Genomic DNA, 15,213 nt, shown 5'->3' on the forward strand with positions numbered 1-15,213 from the left:
AATGACAGGCCCTTGTTCCTTTGGAACATGAGGTCTGGTTGTAACTGCCTCTTCCTGGGGATGGCACGGTGGCTGGCCCTCACCTGGCACGTGGAGATGCCTGTGTGCGGCGTGGCATGCCCACCTGCCCTGCTGGCCGCTGGGAGTACCCTGCCAGCATTCTCTGAGCCGCTGCCTGGCTCCCCTGGGGGGCGCTGCTGGCTCTCCAAGGGGCTCGCAGGGTCCCCCCCGCTGCCCGGGATGGGTGGGGCTGCTCCTCGGCCCACAGAGCTGTTCTTGCCCGTTAACTGTGGTCTCCCAGCCTCATAGGCCCCTTGCAGGCCTGAGGCAGGGTGGGGCCTCCCCTTTCGGACTCTGGGAGCTGGGTTTTTGAGTCCCGGTGGACCCTGCCCCCTGGCCCCGGGTCTGCCAAGGGGCCCTGGGAAGCTGGCCTGGCAGCGGGCTGAGAGCTCGGGCTGCTGCCTGGCTGTCACAGGTCTGCCTGCTTCTGTCTCTGCCCAGGGTGCCCCATCCTCCATGGCACACTGGCCCCGCAGCCCTGAGGTGGTTCTCCCACGGAGACCCCCTCCTGTCCCCCACCTTCTCTCCTCCGCCTGGGGTTCATCATACAAATGGCCACGCCAGAGCACAGTCCCCCCCCACAGCCCTCTTAAGGACGGGGTGTGAACACATCTGCACTGCCCAGTACTGGTCCCTAGTGATTCCAGGAGACACCTGGTCTCCTGGGGGCATCTGCCTCCTGCCCCCTCTTACCCCCCCACACCCTAGCCCACCACCCTTTAAAAGCATTAATCCCACTGGGTTTCTCCTCTGCTCAAGATCCTCTAAAGGCCTCCCCTTGCCCCCAGAAGGTGATCTATACCCCTCAGCATGGATGCCAGGCCCTGCAGGGTCTGCTCTGCCACCCACCTTCACCTCTGCCCTGTCCCCTCCAGGTGGCGGTGCTCCATCACTCCCCCCACACGCCCTGCCTCCTGCCCCACCCCATGGCCAGCTCCTCCTCATCCGTCAGACCCCAGCTACAGTGTCCTTGCCTCCGGGGGTCCTCCTTTACTGTCTCTGAACACAGCCCCGCCATGGGTGCGCTTGTCAGAATGGAGATATAATTCACTTACCATAAAATGCGTCCCTTGAGAGCATGTGATTCAGTAGTTCTTAGAATATTCGTCAGGTCGTGCAGCATCACCACTGCCCCGTTTCAGAGCGCTCTCACCGCGCCGGGGAAGCCCCGTGCCCAGTGGCAGTGACTCCCCACCCCCGACAGACCCTGGCGACTGTCATCTGCTTTCTGTCTCTCTGGATTTCCTCCTTCTGGACGCTTCACATAAATGGAATCATATACTATGTGGCCTTTTGTATCTGGTTTCTTCACTTAGCACGATGGTTTTCAAGATTCAGCACTTCTTCCCTTTACATGGCTGATCAGCATCGCATTGTGCGGATATTATGCATTTTGTTCATCCACTGGTCCCTTTGCCCATGGATGCAATTTCTGCTTTTGATTTCTCTGCGTGCTCGCCTCATTTCCAATCTCCTGAATGAGATGGTCACCCCAAGACGGAAGGCCTGGTCTGTGTGCCCCTGGCTGTGGCCCCATGATGGCCATGCAGGGCACATGGGGGTGCTTGGTGAATAGGGGTGCATAGGGTTGTGTGAGCTCTGTGCTGCCTCGTTGCAGCTGCTGCTATTGGTGCCTATGGCTAGGGCCACACACTCACCAGTGGTGCCCTCCTGCCAGGGCCTGTGCGCCTCTGTGCAGGGAGATCCGTGCCTAGGAGAGGCCCCCGGCCAATGGCCAGTGTTGTGGGGGAGTTGGGGGAGCACCCCACTTGCTCGCCCCTAGGTGATGCCCTGGGGATGCACCTTCCGTGGCTTCCTCCCCTTTCCTGACTTGCTGTTTGGGCTGGCCATCCAAGCAAACTACTCAAACCCTGCCTCAGGGGCTGTGTCCAGGGCTTGGCTAGGAAGATGCGTCTGTGCTTGGGCCTGACCTGGTGCTGCCCCAGGTTCCACCCCTCCAGCCAGCTTTCCAGGCAGGCCCACGTGGCCCCTTGCGTCTTCCAGGAGCTGAGCCCAGGCGCCCAGGGGCCTTCTCCCCGGGGCTGGACCCCAACCATGCAGCCCCCAGCCCGCCCGCCCTCCCGCCCCTGCCCTGCTGGCCCTTGGCTGCCAGCATGAGCCTCTGTTTCCAGCACAACAGATGATCCCGGGCTTCCCAGATTCTTGTTGTTCGCGTCATGTATAAGATGGCTCAAAATAGTAAGTGCAGCCTGTGCCGGCCTGGGAAGTATCTGGTTTCCCAGGGGTTTGTCCCCAGGGCATGGACAAGGGGCAGTGCCACCACCGGAGGCCTGTTTTTAGCACTCTCCTTCCAGTCTTGGGCCAGGCTTGGTGTCCCTCACTTGCTGTGTGACCTCAGACCAAGCACATGGCCTCTCTGAGCCTTGGTCTCCCCAAGCAAACTGCAGGGTAATTGCTGCTCTGCTCTTGTGGTGATTTCGAGGCTCAAGTGTGACAAGGGATTTGGGAATTCTTTATGATCTTAAAACACTGTGTCGTGTTTGCCCCAGAACCAGTGCGAAAGGCCCTGTTCTCTGTCCCTTCTCTCTGCGAGCCTGGGAGTGGCCACCATTGTCGACCCCATTCTGTGGGCACTTAAACGAAGCCCCAGTGAGGTGTCAGGGCCGCCTGAGCTCATGAGGATGGTGGTGGGGAGGGAGAAGAACTCAGGTCTAAGTGACTCAAGGCCCGTGTGTTTCTCACACTTGCATGTGGGAGTTTTTACTTTTTTTCTCTTTAACGTTTTCAGCAGGCTTTTAGAAATCATTTGGAACTGTTGCAATGAGCCCCTTGGGGCCTAAGGCAGTTCCTACATGCAGTAGGCGGTCAGTGGATGCATGGATGAAGGGGTGATTGGGAGAATACAAACCACACAGCTCTGTTTAGAAAGGCCTGTGTGGACACCAGCTCACCACCCTGGTGGGTAACAAGAAACCCAGCCCTGGGGGGTTGGCCTGATGCACCCAGGAAGGAAATGAATGGAACCAGGAAGCATCCAGAACAGCCCCGGGGCCAGCCTGTGGCAGTTGGTGCCTCCAGGCTGCAAGGACATTTGGGGCCCTCTTGGGAACGCCTGTGCACCTCGCTGCCTCACCACAAGGGTTCCGTTACTTCCCCAGAAGACAAACTGGGAACCAGACACAGAGGTGGTTGGCACTCTGCCCAAAGGAACGGGTGGCACATGTGTTTGGGGGTTTGGAGGAGGGAGGGATTTCTGACATTCAAATCAATTTTGTAGACACCTCCGGGGGAAAATCTGGGGAGGAGGAGCTCTGTGTTGATGGCGCCAGCCTCCAGCAGCCGCCCCGTAAGACACGAGGTGGTCCTCCGGCTGAGCCAGCATCCCCAGCAGGGTGGTGCCGCTTTGCACTGCAGGTAAGGACGTGGGCACCAGAGGCGGTGTGGGAGATGCGGGGGCTCAGCGGTGGGGGGTCCTGGGGTCATTAATGCCTGCATGGGGGGCAGGGCAGAGAAGGGAATTTCTGTGCCAAAGACCCCCTTTCTCATGTACTTTGCAAATCACTGGCTCTGACTTTGCCCCATACTTGCTCTGGGTTGGCCCCACCTGCAGAAGGAAGCCGCTCTTTGTGGTGTTGTGTGGCGATCCCAGCCTGCACCAGGGCCCAGCCGGGCCTGTCCCCGGGCCTGGGGGATGGAGGGCCAGGGCTGTTTTCGGACGTGCCCCTTCCAGCCCACCAGGCAGTGTGACCTTGGGAGTACAGTCATGGAGCCCCTCCAGCCTCAGTTTCCACACCTGCCAGTAGGGGGGTGACAGCTGTCTGGGCTCAGCATGGATGTGACACCAGAGCTGCGGCGTGGAGATGACCATCTGGGCACAGGACTCAAGTCACATTGAAACCAAGCCTTGCTCATCACGGATGGTGGTAGGCAGTCCTCTGAGAGGACCCCCAAGGGTCCTGCCCCCTGTGACCCCGGGGGGGTGGGGCTGGACCGGGTGGTGGCCTCTAACAGTCACGTGGTGGGGTCTGCATCTACCTCTTTAGTCTTCTCTGGTTTTTCTTGCCACCCACTCTGACAAAGCAGGCTGCCCGGGCATCCGCTGCTTGAGGGAGAGGCCCATGTGGCCAGGAGCTGAGCCCCTCAGGCCAACAGCCCGTGGGGAGCTGAGTCTGGCCAATAGCCACGGGGGGAGACGCCATCACCTGGCCCATACCGCGCCTGCAGCCTGGCAGAGACGCAGAGCCAAAGGCCTCAGCTAAGCCATGGTCAGATTCCAGCCCAAGAAAAACTAGGAGATGATAAACATTTTAAACCATTAAGTTATTTCTTATGCAGCGATGGCTAACCAATACACATATTAATGGGTCTTGGAGAAAATATAAGTAGCACATCAAATTAGCAATGAACTACATAGGGGAAATGAATGAGTTTAAATCCATTTGGAGAGAATTATAAGATAAAAGCAGAGGTGTGGTGTAAGTCCAGGGAGAGGAAATCCCCAGGCAAAATACCTCTAAAAACTGAAATCAGTCAAAGGGAGAAATAAAGTTTAAAGTCCGTTTATTGCTCACAAACTGCAGTCCAGGCCCTTCTCTCTCTCCTGCTCCAGCAGAAGCAAAACTGGCCCTCCCCCCCTCACCTCTCAGGTACAGACAAGCCCTCCCTGCCCAGGTCATTACCCACTGATACGGAGATGACTTCTCCACCCCTGAGGAATGATGCGACTGCACTAAAGCCATACTTCTCTCCAGCTCTGAAGGCCTACTGATATGCAGATGTACTAAAGCCAGGCGAGATATTCTGGAAATATTACAATTTTACCCACATGTGGGATGGCAAAACTCAGGAGGAAGGACAGTGACTGAAGTTTGGGAAGCTCTGGGTGCTGCTGGCAGTGACCTCGAAGCCATGGTAGGTGCGTTCAGTGTTAGCAATAACAGGGTTGTGTCGGGGGCAGTTTCCTGCTGAGCAGAGCTGCGTGCGGACACCGTCCAGGTTACTGCCTGCTTTCTCCTGTGGCTCCCTGCTCCTCCTTGGCTCCTCCTGGCACCACAGCCTAAGTGCACACAGCATCCCCAAACCGGAGGGGGGGGGGTGCAGCAGCTTGGTGGCCCGTTTGCCATAACCCAGTGCCTGTGGGTTGAGGGGACTGTCAGGGGCAGTGTGGAGCATCTGTCACCCTGGACTAAGGGAAGGGGCCTGGGGAGGAAGGCAGGTCACCTGCTGGGTAGGCCACACAGAGACAATGGGGCAGAGAAGGACTGGAACGACTTGGCGGGTCCCTCCCTGTCCAGCCCTTCTGGTCACACTGTGCTGTTGCTCTCCACAGTGGTGCCTCTCCTCCTGGAGTAGGTCCTCCATCTGAATTCTTTTCATGCCATTTTTGGGGGAGATCAGTTTCTTTCTGAGTCTTTGGGCCTTGACTGTTGTCAGCTCTGACATATCCTGTGTGCCCAAGCGGCACATCTTGGGGCAGCCTGCCCTTGGCCCCTCACTAGGGATGGACACAGCCCAGATGCCATCTGTCTGCTCCCCAGGGAAAGTCTGGCTGTACCAGTCCACTGGCACCTTGGAAAATTTATTTCTGTCTCTCCGGGAGGACCCCACACCCAAACCAGGCTGGACACCATAAAGTCAGTGCCGATGCTTGTGCTTGCAGCCTCCCCTTGAATTTGTACCCAAACATCAAGTGAGACCCCAACAGGAGGAGATGACCTTGTGCCTCCAAAGGGTGGAAGCCTACTTTTCTACCCCAGCACGAGGAAGGAAGATTTTTTTTCCTCACCCAGCAGCAGCCCAGCCACTGAGAGACTGTTGCAACTTAGCCAATGAGAAGCCAGTTTGTGTGGAACCCCCAGTTTACGCCAAAGGACTTTTTTTTTCTTTTTTTCTTAAGGTATTATTGATATGCACTCTTATGAAGGTTTCATATGAAAAAACACTGTGGTTACTACATTTACCATATTATCAAGTCCCCGCATACCCCACTGTAGTCACTGTCCATCAGTGTAGTAAGATGCCTCAGTCACTATTTGCCTTCTCTGTGCTACACTGCCTTCCCCATGAGCCCCCCCACACCATGTGTGCCAATCATAATACCCCTCCATCCCCTTCTTCCTCCCTCCCCACTCGCCCTCCCCCACCCCTCCCCTTTGGTAACCACCTAGTCCCTTCTTGAACTCTGAGTCTGCTGCTGTTTTGTTCCTTCAGTTTTGCTTCATTGTTATACTCCACAGATGAGGGAAATCATTTGATACTTGTCTTTCTCCGCCTGGCTTATTTCACTGAGCATAATACCCTCCAGCTCCATCCATGTTGCTGCAAATGGTAGGATTTGTTTCTTTCTTATGGCCGAATAGTATTCCATGGTGTATATGCACCACGTCTTCTTTATCCATTCATCTCCTGATGGACACTCAGGTTGCTTCCATATCTTACGCCAAGGGACTTTTTGTTTAAAACAGCCCCTCCCAGTTCCCCCCTTTCCTCTATGACAGAGCAATCCCTCTCCTTTGTTCTCTGGACTTGCCTATGGTTTCGCATTGGCTTGCAAGTCCTGAATTGCAACGCCCTGCTATTCCTGAAAAAACCCATTTCATTGATAAAATAACTGAGAGTTTTATTTTTAAGGTTAACATGGATTATCTGATGCAATCAGTATTGTCACGTGAGCCCTTAAAAGCAAAGAGATGTGGCAGAGGGGGAGGTCAGAGAGATTGGAAGCATCTTGCTGCATCTTAAAGTGTCTCATTCAAAGCATGAGAAGGCTCAGCGTGCTGGCTTTGGTGATGGAAGAGGCCTCCAGCAGAAGAATGCAGGGGCCTCTAGGAAGTGACAATGACCCTGGCAACATCTGGCAAGAAATGGGGCCCTCAGCCCTAGCCCCATGGCAGTGAATTCTGCCAACCACCTGGGTGATCCTGGCCAGGTTGCTGGCACCTTGTGGGGCCCTGAGATGAGAACCCAGCTGAGCCACTGGACTCCTGACGTCCAGGACTGAGATAATAATAAATGGGAGGTGTTTTAAATTAAATCTGGTAATGTGCCACTGCAGCAATAGGAAACAAGCTCTTTATAGGTTAATACTGAAAATTTTTTATATATATGTTGCAAATATTATTTCAAGAGTGTCACTGTATTTTTAAACTTCCTTCTCAATTATATTTGATCTTAATTACATTATCAGAGGGTAAACTCAAGTTCCGTTTTGGAGGTGTGTCCTTTGGGGGCACCCCCCTGTGCCCAACACCCACATGCAAAACACAAATTCCTGGGCCCTGCCCTGCATTTCTGATTTGGCAGGTCTGGGAAGGCCCAGGAATTTGCATGTCTAGCCAGCAGCGCCCAGGCGGTGTAGCTGGGCCGCGGACCACTCTTTGAGAACGCCTTCTTCCCCGCCCTAGGCTTTCCCCTAGCGCGGCTCCCGGACGGAGGGAAGCGAGCCCCGCCCCCTGAGGGGCGGAGCCAGCAGAAAGCCCCGCTCTGCCCGCGAGGCCGCCGTTCTCATTGGCTGGCTGGTAGCAAAGGAGCCCACCCCCTCGAACTCCCGGGTGGACACGCTGCGCCTGCGCAGGAGGGCTTGCGCGCGTCCCGTCCCTCTGGGAGTGTCGGCCGGCGGCCCCATGGCGGACCCCAGGGCAGAGTCGGAGCCGCTTCTGAGCCGGGCCCGCGGCGGCAGCGTCCTCGTCGGCCCTGGTGAGCAGGGCCTGGGCAGGGGGCCGGGCCGCGCCCCACCGGCCGCCCCTGGCCTCTCCCCGCGCGGGCGCGCACCCTGCGGGCAGCCGGCCCCTCGCGTGCCCCTCGGTGCGCCCGGGGGGACCGCCCCTGCTGTCCGTGGAGGCGCTCTGTGGCTCCCAGGAGGCGGCACCTCCACTTGCCCGGTTACTGTGGGGGAGACCGAGGCCCGGAGGCGGCCGTTTCCCTGCCCGAGGGCGCACGCCGCCAGGAAGTGGCTGATGTGGATTCAGAGCCGGCTGGGGGTGACTTGGGAGTTCTTTCGCCCCACCTTCTCATGCCAGTTGCTGGGAGTCCCCCTAGAGGCTGGTCCCCCTTCCGGCTGGGGCCTGGGCGGGCCTCTGCAGACCGGGACAGCTTCCCCCCTTACCCTCTGCAGCGCCCCTCCGTCCTTCCCGTTTACCAGCAGAGAGGGTGCGGAATCCCGGTCAGGGCGGGTCGGTGGGGTCCATGCCTCTGGCAGATACCGGAGGGGATGGGTGCTGGGTGGGGATATGGAAGGGCCTCAACCCCGTTTTACACGGAGGAAACAGGTCCAGAGACACTCTGGGGCCCGTCTGAGGTCACAGCCTTGGCATCGGGCTGCTGCCAGTGCTGTGCTTGGGGTTCCTTCCTGGGCCACCTGCCTCTCGGCTTGCTTGCCTCCTCTGTCCAGAGAAGCCTGTAGCGTGTACCCACACTAGTCTGTGGAATATGGGGGTGGGTCCCCCACAGGAGGTACGAAAATCAGAGCATGAGGCGGCTACACACCTATCCCCAGGAAAGCTCTCCATCAGGCCGTGCCAGGCCCCGAAGGGCCCTGACAAGGGGCATAGGACGTGGCAGCATTCAGGGGACATAGACTTTGTGTCTGGAGGTTTTGGTGCCCTTGTGGTGCTGTGTGACCTGGCAGGTTGGCTAACCTTTCTGAGTCTCAGTAAAAGGTGGGTAGGCAGAGTGGCTGTGGTGAGGGGTATGGCGAGGATTCAGAGAGAATCCAAGAATGCTCTGGGCGCAGGGCTCGGCCAGGTGGCAGAGCTGGTGCACCTCGGGATGTCGACCCTTCTGAATGGAGTACCACAGTCCTTGCAGGTCTGAGCTCTGGCAGAGCCGATGCCGGTGGAGACAGGAGCCAGGGGCCTGGCAGCGTTGCTGGTGAGAGACGACTTTAGAAGAGGGCTCTCTGTCCCAACATTGTGGCCTCAGTGCGGGCTTCTGAGAATGTGGACAGGGCGCTCTGTGTTCTGGATCGCCCCAGCCAGGCCCGGCGAGACTCTGCAGACCAAGGGGCAGTGGGCACTGAGAATGGCCCCTTCAGTCTCCGTGGCCCAGCTCCGTGCAGGACTCCCAGCTGGGGCTTGTCTTGGATTCTCCTGCTAACGGGGGTGGGGTGGGGGGGCAGGCTGCTGCTGGGACCCTGTGGTCACGTCCTTCTGACCCAGCCCTACTGCATGGGCCATGGCTTCAGGGTGAGGTTGGTCATTTTCTTGTTCCTGGTCTTACTGGTTTTGGAGAAGTCAGAGGGCGAGAGATTTTGATGCCATAGAAGGGCTTTTGAAATAACAGCCAGTCTCTAAGGAGGGCTTCTGTGCAGAGCGCTTTAGCTGTAGGACACTGTCAGTCTACGCACTGGTCCAGTTCCCGAGGAGCAGCTGAGGCACCAAGAGGTGAAGGCTCGCCTGGGGTCCTGCGGGGGCTCACTGAGGCCCCGTCCAGGTTCAGAGTGGAGGCTGGAACAAGCGCAGGGGAGGGGCTCAGGCCTGGATGTCGGGGAGCGGAGCCTTGGAGGCCATCCTGGGCTGATGTGGGTTGTCGATCGACCTCCTGTTCTTTGCCGTGACCCTCCAAACTGCTGGGGTGAGGGGGCTGCCGTCGTGTTGCCACTGGGTAGTGAGTCTCTAGATCACCGAGTTGGGAGATTGCTCCTGTTAGGACCGATAGCTTGGGCACGGGCCTGGAGCCTTTGGAGAGTGTGGCCTTGGCAGAACGAACCAAGCTCAACATGAGTGGCATGGAGGGTTCAGGGAGCAGCAGGAGGGGAGGCAGGTGGGTGGAGATGGGCACCTGCGTGCCAGGCTGGGGGCAGAGTGTGGACTCGCCCCTGGAGCATTGGGGACCCATGGAAAGCTGTGAGGTTCTTAGAATTGTGGGTAGTGACAAGATTCCTCTGGCCGCTGCAGGACGGGGAAGGGGGCCTGGTGTTGGGGGCTGCAAAGCAGGGGTTGATGACCTTCCTGAGGTTTGGTGACCTGAGGGCCGGGCAGCTGATGTAGCCAAACCCAGGTTCCACAAGCCAACAACCAAAAGTCAGGTGAGGGGGTTGAGCAGGCAGAGGATTGGCAGTGCTGGGCAATTCCCAGGGTGCCTGACACCCTTGGCCTGTGATGGCGTGCCCCAGTGTGAGCCTGGGTCTGGAGGGAGCCTTGGAGCCCTGGGGTACCTGTCTCTGCCTGTCTAAAGAACTGCTGTGTGCTGAGCCTGGCTGTCCTGGGTTGTGTGGGCACAGCAGGGGGCAAAGCAGAGTGCCACTGATCATGAGGTCCCAGGACACTTCCAGGAGAAGCAGGTGGTCGTCACCCTTGGGGCCTCCCTAGGGAGCTTTTAGGGTTCCTCAGGTCAAGCTTGGTGGTTGTGCATGGGGGAAACCGAGGCCCAGACCCAGCAGGGTGCTTGCTCTGGGTGACACAGCGAGGTGGCGGCAGAGCCAGGAGGGAGTCCGGTCTCCTACTTGTATCCGGGCCCCCAGCTCCCCGACAGGCCCCTGGGCCCTGCTGCACGAACCCCGAGGACAGGGCAGCCGCCTTCCCGGGATGGTGGACCGAGTGAGCATGGGCTGAGTGCTGCCCAGGTGCCCCGCCTGCTGAGCCCCGGGCCTTGGCCTCTGCTTCTGGGCTGGCTGGCGCACGTCTACATTCTCTCGGCACCGGTTAAGGGGTTTCAGCAGCCGCTGGCCCCAAGGGACTGGATGTGAAAGTGGACTCTTCTGTGGATTGGCGTCAGGGTTGTGCACCTCATTTCCAGGCCCAGATCTGGGAGCTGCTGGGGGCCGCCCACTGGCTGTGCCCGCTCTGTGGCCTGGACTGCCTGGGCCGCTCCTCTCGTGTGCCTCAGGAGGTGGGGCTCCTCTGTCGCTGTGGACATGGCAGCGCATGCCCTTCTCCCTCTGTGTCAGGTGGCAGCTTCTGCAGTGAAGCTGCGATGTGATGGGCAGGCCCGTGGTGACTGACCTGGAGTGCGGCTCCTGGCCCCTGGATGGGTGGGGGCTGGGTGTCGGGCCAGGGCTCTCCTGGGGCCTGACTTCCTGCAAGGCTCTCCTGCGGCCGGCCTCTGGGAGTCAGGAGCCTGCCAGGCCCATGGAGGCCCCGTCCCAGCCTCCTGGGCCCCAAGGACCCAAGTTGCTGGTTGGTGAGGGTAGCAGAAGGGTGGCGACAGCCTCCCGTGTAGTGAGCACGCTGCCAGGCCAGGCCTGGGGGCTCTCCTGCTCTTGAGCTGCCCCTTGTGGCATCTCGGGCTGAGCTGGATGGCCGCTAGCACCCTAGTAGGCAGAAGGGGAAAGACAGGCAGAGAGCTTAGGCCCGGGGCCCACAGCGTCTGGGCCAACAGGGAGTCGGGCTCCAGGCCTTGCTTCCGTGCTGCAAGCTCCCTGCTGCTCTGCCCCAGGGTGCGTGGGGGCCACAGGAGCGGAGCTGCTACTCCCCCGGCCTGGCGCCCTGTACGTGCTCGGAGCCTGCCACCGTGGGGCACAGCGCTGAGCAGGAGCCTCTCTCCTGGATGTGCGCGGACCTGCTGCTGTGTGGATGGCGTCATGCTCCAGAGCCTTGGGGGGGAATGCAGCCAGCATCTTCCCTTGATCTCAGCCGTGCTGTGGCAGGCGAGCACCCCGTGCGCCCCCTTGTCACCCAGGGTGTCCTCTTTGCCTGCAGGTGCTGAAGCCAGGCAGGAGCTCCGCTTTGACCAGGCTGTGGTCTTCATTGAAGATGCCATTCAGGTGGGTGGCACCTGCCCCGGGTCTTGTGGGGACTGGGTGATGGCCGCCCTGCTGGCCCCTCACTCCTCACCGCCCCGGGGCCAAGGCCTCGGCTGGCTGCTGGACCACGTGGTCCTTGTGGCCACGCTGACCTCTGGACTCAGCTCTCCTGGAGTCCTTGCTGAGGACTGAGCACCGGGCGCTCTTCCGAGTCCAGGAATCCTTCCTGTCATCAGTTCACCAGCTTTCGAGGGCCTGTCATGTGCCCTGCATTCCAGGGCCTGTGAACGATGTCCGAACTTGGCCAGACCCGAACAACACTCAGGCCCCGTTAGGGACATGGAATATGGAGGCGAACAGGCCCAGCTTGGGGATTAGGCCGGGACTCCAGAGGTCACAGTTGAAATGGGGTTGGGGGAGCACTCTGCAGAGGGCACAGCTGGGTGCACACAATGCAGTGCGCATCTGTTCATGCCCCTGTTTGCATGGGGTCCACCCCTCAGGGCACTTGGGAGGCCTGACCCTGACCTGCTGGGCCATGAGGGGGCACCGCCACTTTGTGCTAAGTCGCAGTGGACCCTGCCACCCACAGCTGTCTCCCGGCCTTGGGCCTGTCATCGGCTGAGGGGGTGCCCTGCACATGCAGGCTGTGTGGTGTGGCCCTGGGAGCCCCACCCACGCTCTCCTGTGACCTTTGACTTACAGTATCGCTCCATTAACCACCGCATGGACGTCCGGTCGATGTGGCTTTACCAGTGGTATTACTCGGACGTGTGCCAATGGTGAGAACACACGGGGAGTGTGGTTGCTCGGGGGAGGCTGGGTGCAAGGCCAGGCAGGCTCCCCTGCCCCTGGGCTCTTTGGGGAGAAGGGCTCCTCTGGCAGCGTGAGTTTCCTTCCAGAACATTTGGGTCGGCCATGGCAGTTGAGTTTCGGCCTGATCGGCTCACTCTCTGACCACTCGGCAGGCCGGGACCTGGGAAGTGCTCCCCCGGCCCGCCTGGGGCCTGTCCCACCCCCCCGGGTGTCTGCTTGCGGCTCTGCCCTTCGGCCCCTTGTTTGCCGGTTGCTGCATCTCTGCTGGTCTGGCCCTTTCCCCAGGGCTCTGAGCATCGCTATCTTCCTGATCCTGTCTCTGGCTTTTGTCGAGACGCCCTCCTCGCTCACAAGCACCTCGGACGTGCGCTACCGCTCGGCGCCCTGGAACCCACCCTGCGGCCTGACCGAGAGCGTGGAGGGGCTCTGCCTGCTGGTCTTCCTGGCCGACGTCTCTGTGAAGGTGAGGTGGGCACCGACAGGCACCTCCCGGCCCGTTGGCCGCTTTCTCCATTTATTTCTAGCACTCGGGGCCCTGCCTTTCTCCCCGCTTCACTTCGACCCTCTGAGCAGAGGACTGGGTTTCTTGGAGAATTCTGGGCGCTGACGCAGTGCCTGCCAGCCCTTCTCCCTCCAAGTGCAAGCCGAGGCTGGGTGGAGCCACCCAGGGAGCCCAGGCTGCTGGGACCTCTGGGGTGCCTGCTGTGGTCTGGCAGTGCCACTGTGAGAGAGACCCTGACTGGGCCAGAGAGAACAGTGGGCTCCCGCTCTGCTGCCATGCTGCTGTGTGTCCAGCTCTGGATTCTGTCTGTGACCCGAGTCCTTCTGAAAGCTGGAGTGGGCTTTGCTTTGCTCGTTTGAGCTTCTGAGCTGCGTCAGACCCCCCCAGGAGACCTGGAGGCGCCATGGGTTGCTGTGAGCCCCAAGGTCTGTCACTTCTGCTGAACAGCTGTGGTTCTCGTGCTCAGTCCGGCCTGTGTACACAGCCATGGCATGGAGCCTGGGCCGCGCCCTGCCCGTGGGTCCCTGTCATGTGGGCCTTTGCCTGGCACCTGCTGGGCGGTCCTGCAGGGAGAGGGGGGTTTGGACCTCTGTGTGCTGATGTGAGGGGCGTGGGTGAGTTGGGGTGTGCGTGTGGGAGACCAAGGGCCCTGGGCAGTCTTATTTCTTCTCTCTTAGCTCATGTGCGGTTAGGAGGTCTGGGGGTTTATAGCTGCATTTGAAACTGAAGAGAAGTTCTTATCAGCATTTTTTGAATGGTCGGTACCTTTAGGAGGCTCAAAAGGTGGGAATGTGCACATTTTTATTTGCGAGCTGAGACCCCTGGAGGGTCAGTGTGGCAGGAGGTGGCAGTTGGGTGAGGGCAGAATCCACGACAGAATCCCCCCCATTCCCAGCCCCAGGCACGGAGCGGAAGCTTGGCCTTGAGCGGTCATTGTTCCCTAGTCTTTCCAGAAAGATTCCCCTGCACAAGCTGAATGGATGGTTGGGTGGGGACCCTGGTACCAGTGAGGAAGCCGAGGCTGGGGCAGTTTGAGTGCCGAGCCCATGGTCAGCAGCCCCTTGAGGTGGCTGATGGACTGGCGGGAGTGTGGGCCGGGTGGGCCTCCGACTGCTGCTCAGCTTCCTGCTCCCCGAGTCCCACGGAGACCACGCCGCCTGCTGAAGCACTCTGCTCCGACCCCCTGGCCTCGGGCACCCACGGCCTCAGACCGGCTGCGCGGTTGTGTCTGCAGCCAGTCCCGCCTGCTCAGCAGCATTTCTCCTGCAGAGCTATCTGGTCGGCTGGGCTCAGTTCCGCAAGAACCTCTGGCTGCTGGCCTACCTCGTGGCGCTGGCGGTGTCTCTCCTGGACTGGGTCGTGACGCTGAGTCTGGTTTGTCGGGAGGTAAGCGGTGCGGCAGCCCCACGGTGGGAGTGGGGCTCTGGGTGTGCTGTGGCCCAGGTGCATGGTGGGCACTGGCTGCCCACCTGCTCGGCCCTGACCCCTCTGTGGCATCCCAGCTAGCCACGGGCTGGGGAGCTGCGTCCCCATCTTGCAGGTGGAGGGGCTGAGGCCTGGGGGGCCCGGGCCCGGGAGCATGTTCTAGGATCCCAGGGTCCTGCCTCGCCCTGGCTGTGTTCCCCATGCAAGTGCCGCCCCAGGGCCTCAGCCCAGCCACTTGGCTGGAGCTCTGGGAGGCGCGATGTGAGAAAAAGCCCACAGAGACTGGCAGGCCCCGACCTCCCCCACGGCAGCATCTTGATGGCTCCTGGAGGCCCCAGAGGCACTGCCCTGTGATGGGAGGAGCAGAGCTGGAACGTGGGTTCAGGGACATCTGTGTCCATCAGGGCCGCTCGGGAACACAGGCCTATCCGGTGCTGTGGCGGAGAACTCGTGTAGGGGCCTGTCCCCACGCATCCTCCCCGCCCGCACGTGGCCCCCGTCTGTGCGCCCCCATCCATGTCGGCCCCCTGGACTCCTCGCCCCCAGCATGCAGCCTGTTCTTTCCTCGCCTTGACCACCCACCCAGTTGTTCCCCTTCTCGGCCCAGATGGGAAGGACCCTGCCCCCTGCAGGGTGTCCTTTTCGTCACCATCTCTCAGGGGCTTTTCCAGTTGAGGCTTTTGGTCCATGTGCAGTGGCTGGTGTGAAGGAAGGCGGCCCAGGGCAGCTAGAAGGGGTGGTATTCACACCCAGACAGGGACTGGACGAC

General features: G+C 59.9%; 1 protein-coding gene across 2 annotated transcripts in view; it reads left to right on the forward strand.

Moving 5' to 3' along the window:
• The first annotated feature begins 7,567 nt into the window (after positions 1–7,567).
• The window catches only part of TPCN2 (two pore segment channel 2), a 28,058-nt gene continuing 20,412 nt past the window's right edge, over positions 7,568–15,213 (forward strand). For both annotated transcript variants that reach the window (XM_037011383.2, XM_037011384.2), the window contains exons 1-5: positions 7,568–7,716; positions 11,658–11,722; positions 12,407–12,483; positions 12,803–12,980; positions 14,289–14,405. In XM_037011383.2, the coding sequence (XP_036867278.2) occupies positions 7,644–7,716; positions 11,658–11,722; positions 12,407–12,483; positions 12,803–12,980; positions 14,289–14,405 (510 nt within the window). In that variant the 5' untranslated portion in view covers positions 7,568–7,643. The remainder of the gene's footprint in view (positions 7,717–11,657; positions 11,723–12,406; positions 12,484–12,802; positions 12,981–14,288; positions 14,406–15,213) is intronic.

The sequence above is a fragment of the Manis javanica genome, chromosome 11 (assembly GCF_040802235.1).
Source record: "Manis javanica isolate MJ-LG chromosome 11, MJ_LKY, whole genome shotgun sequence".
Lineage (NCBI taxonomy): Eukaryota > Metazoa > Chordata > Mammalia > Pholidota > Manidae > Manis > Manis javanica.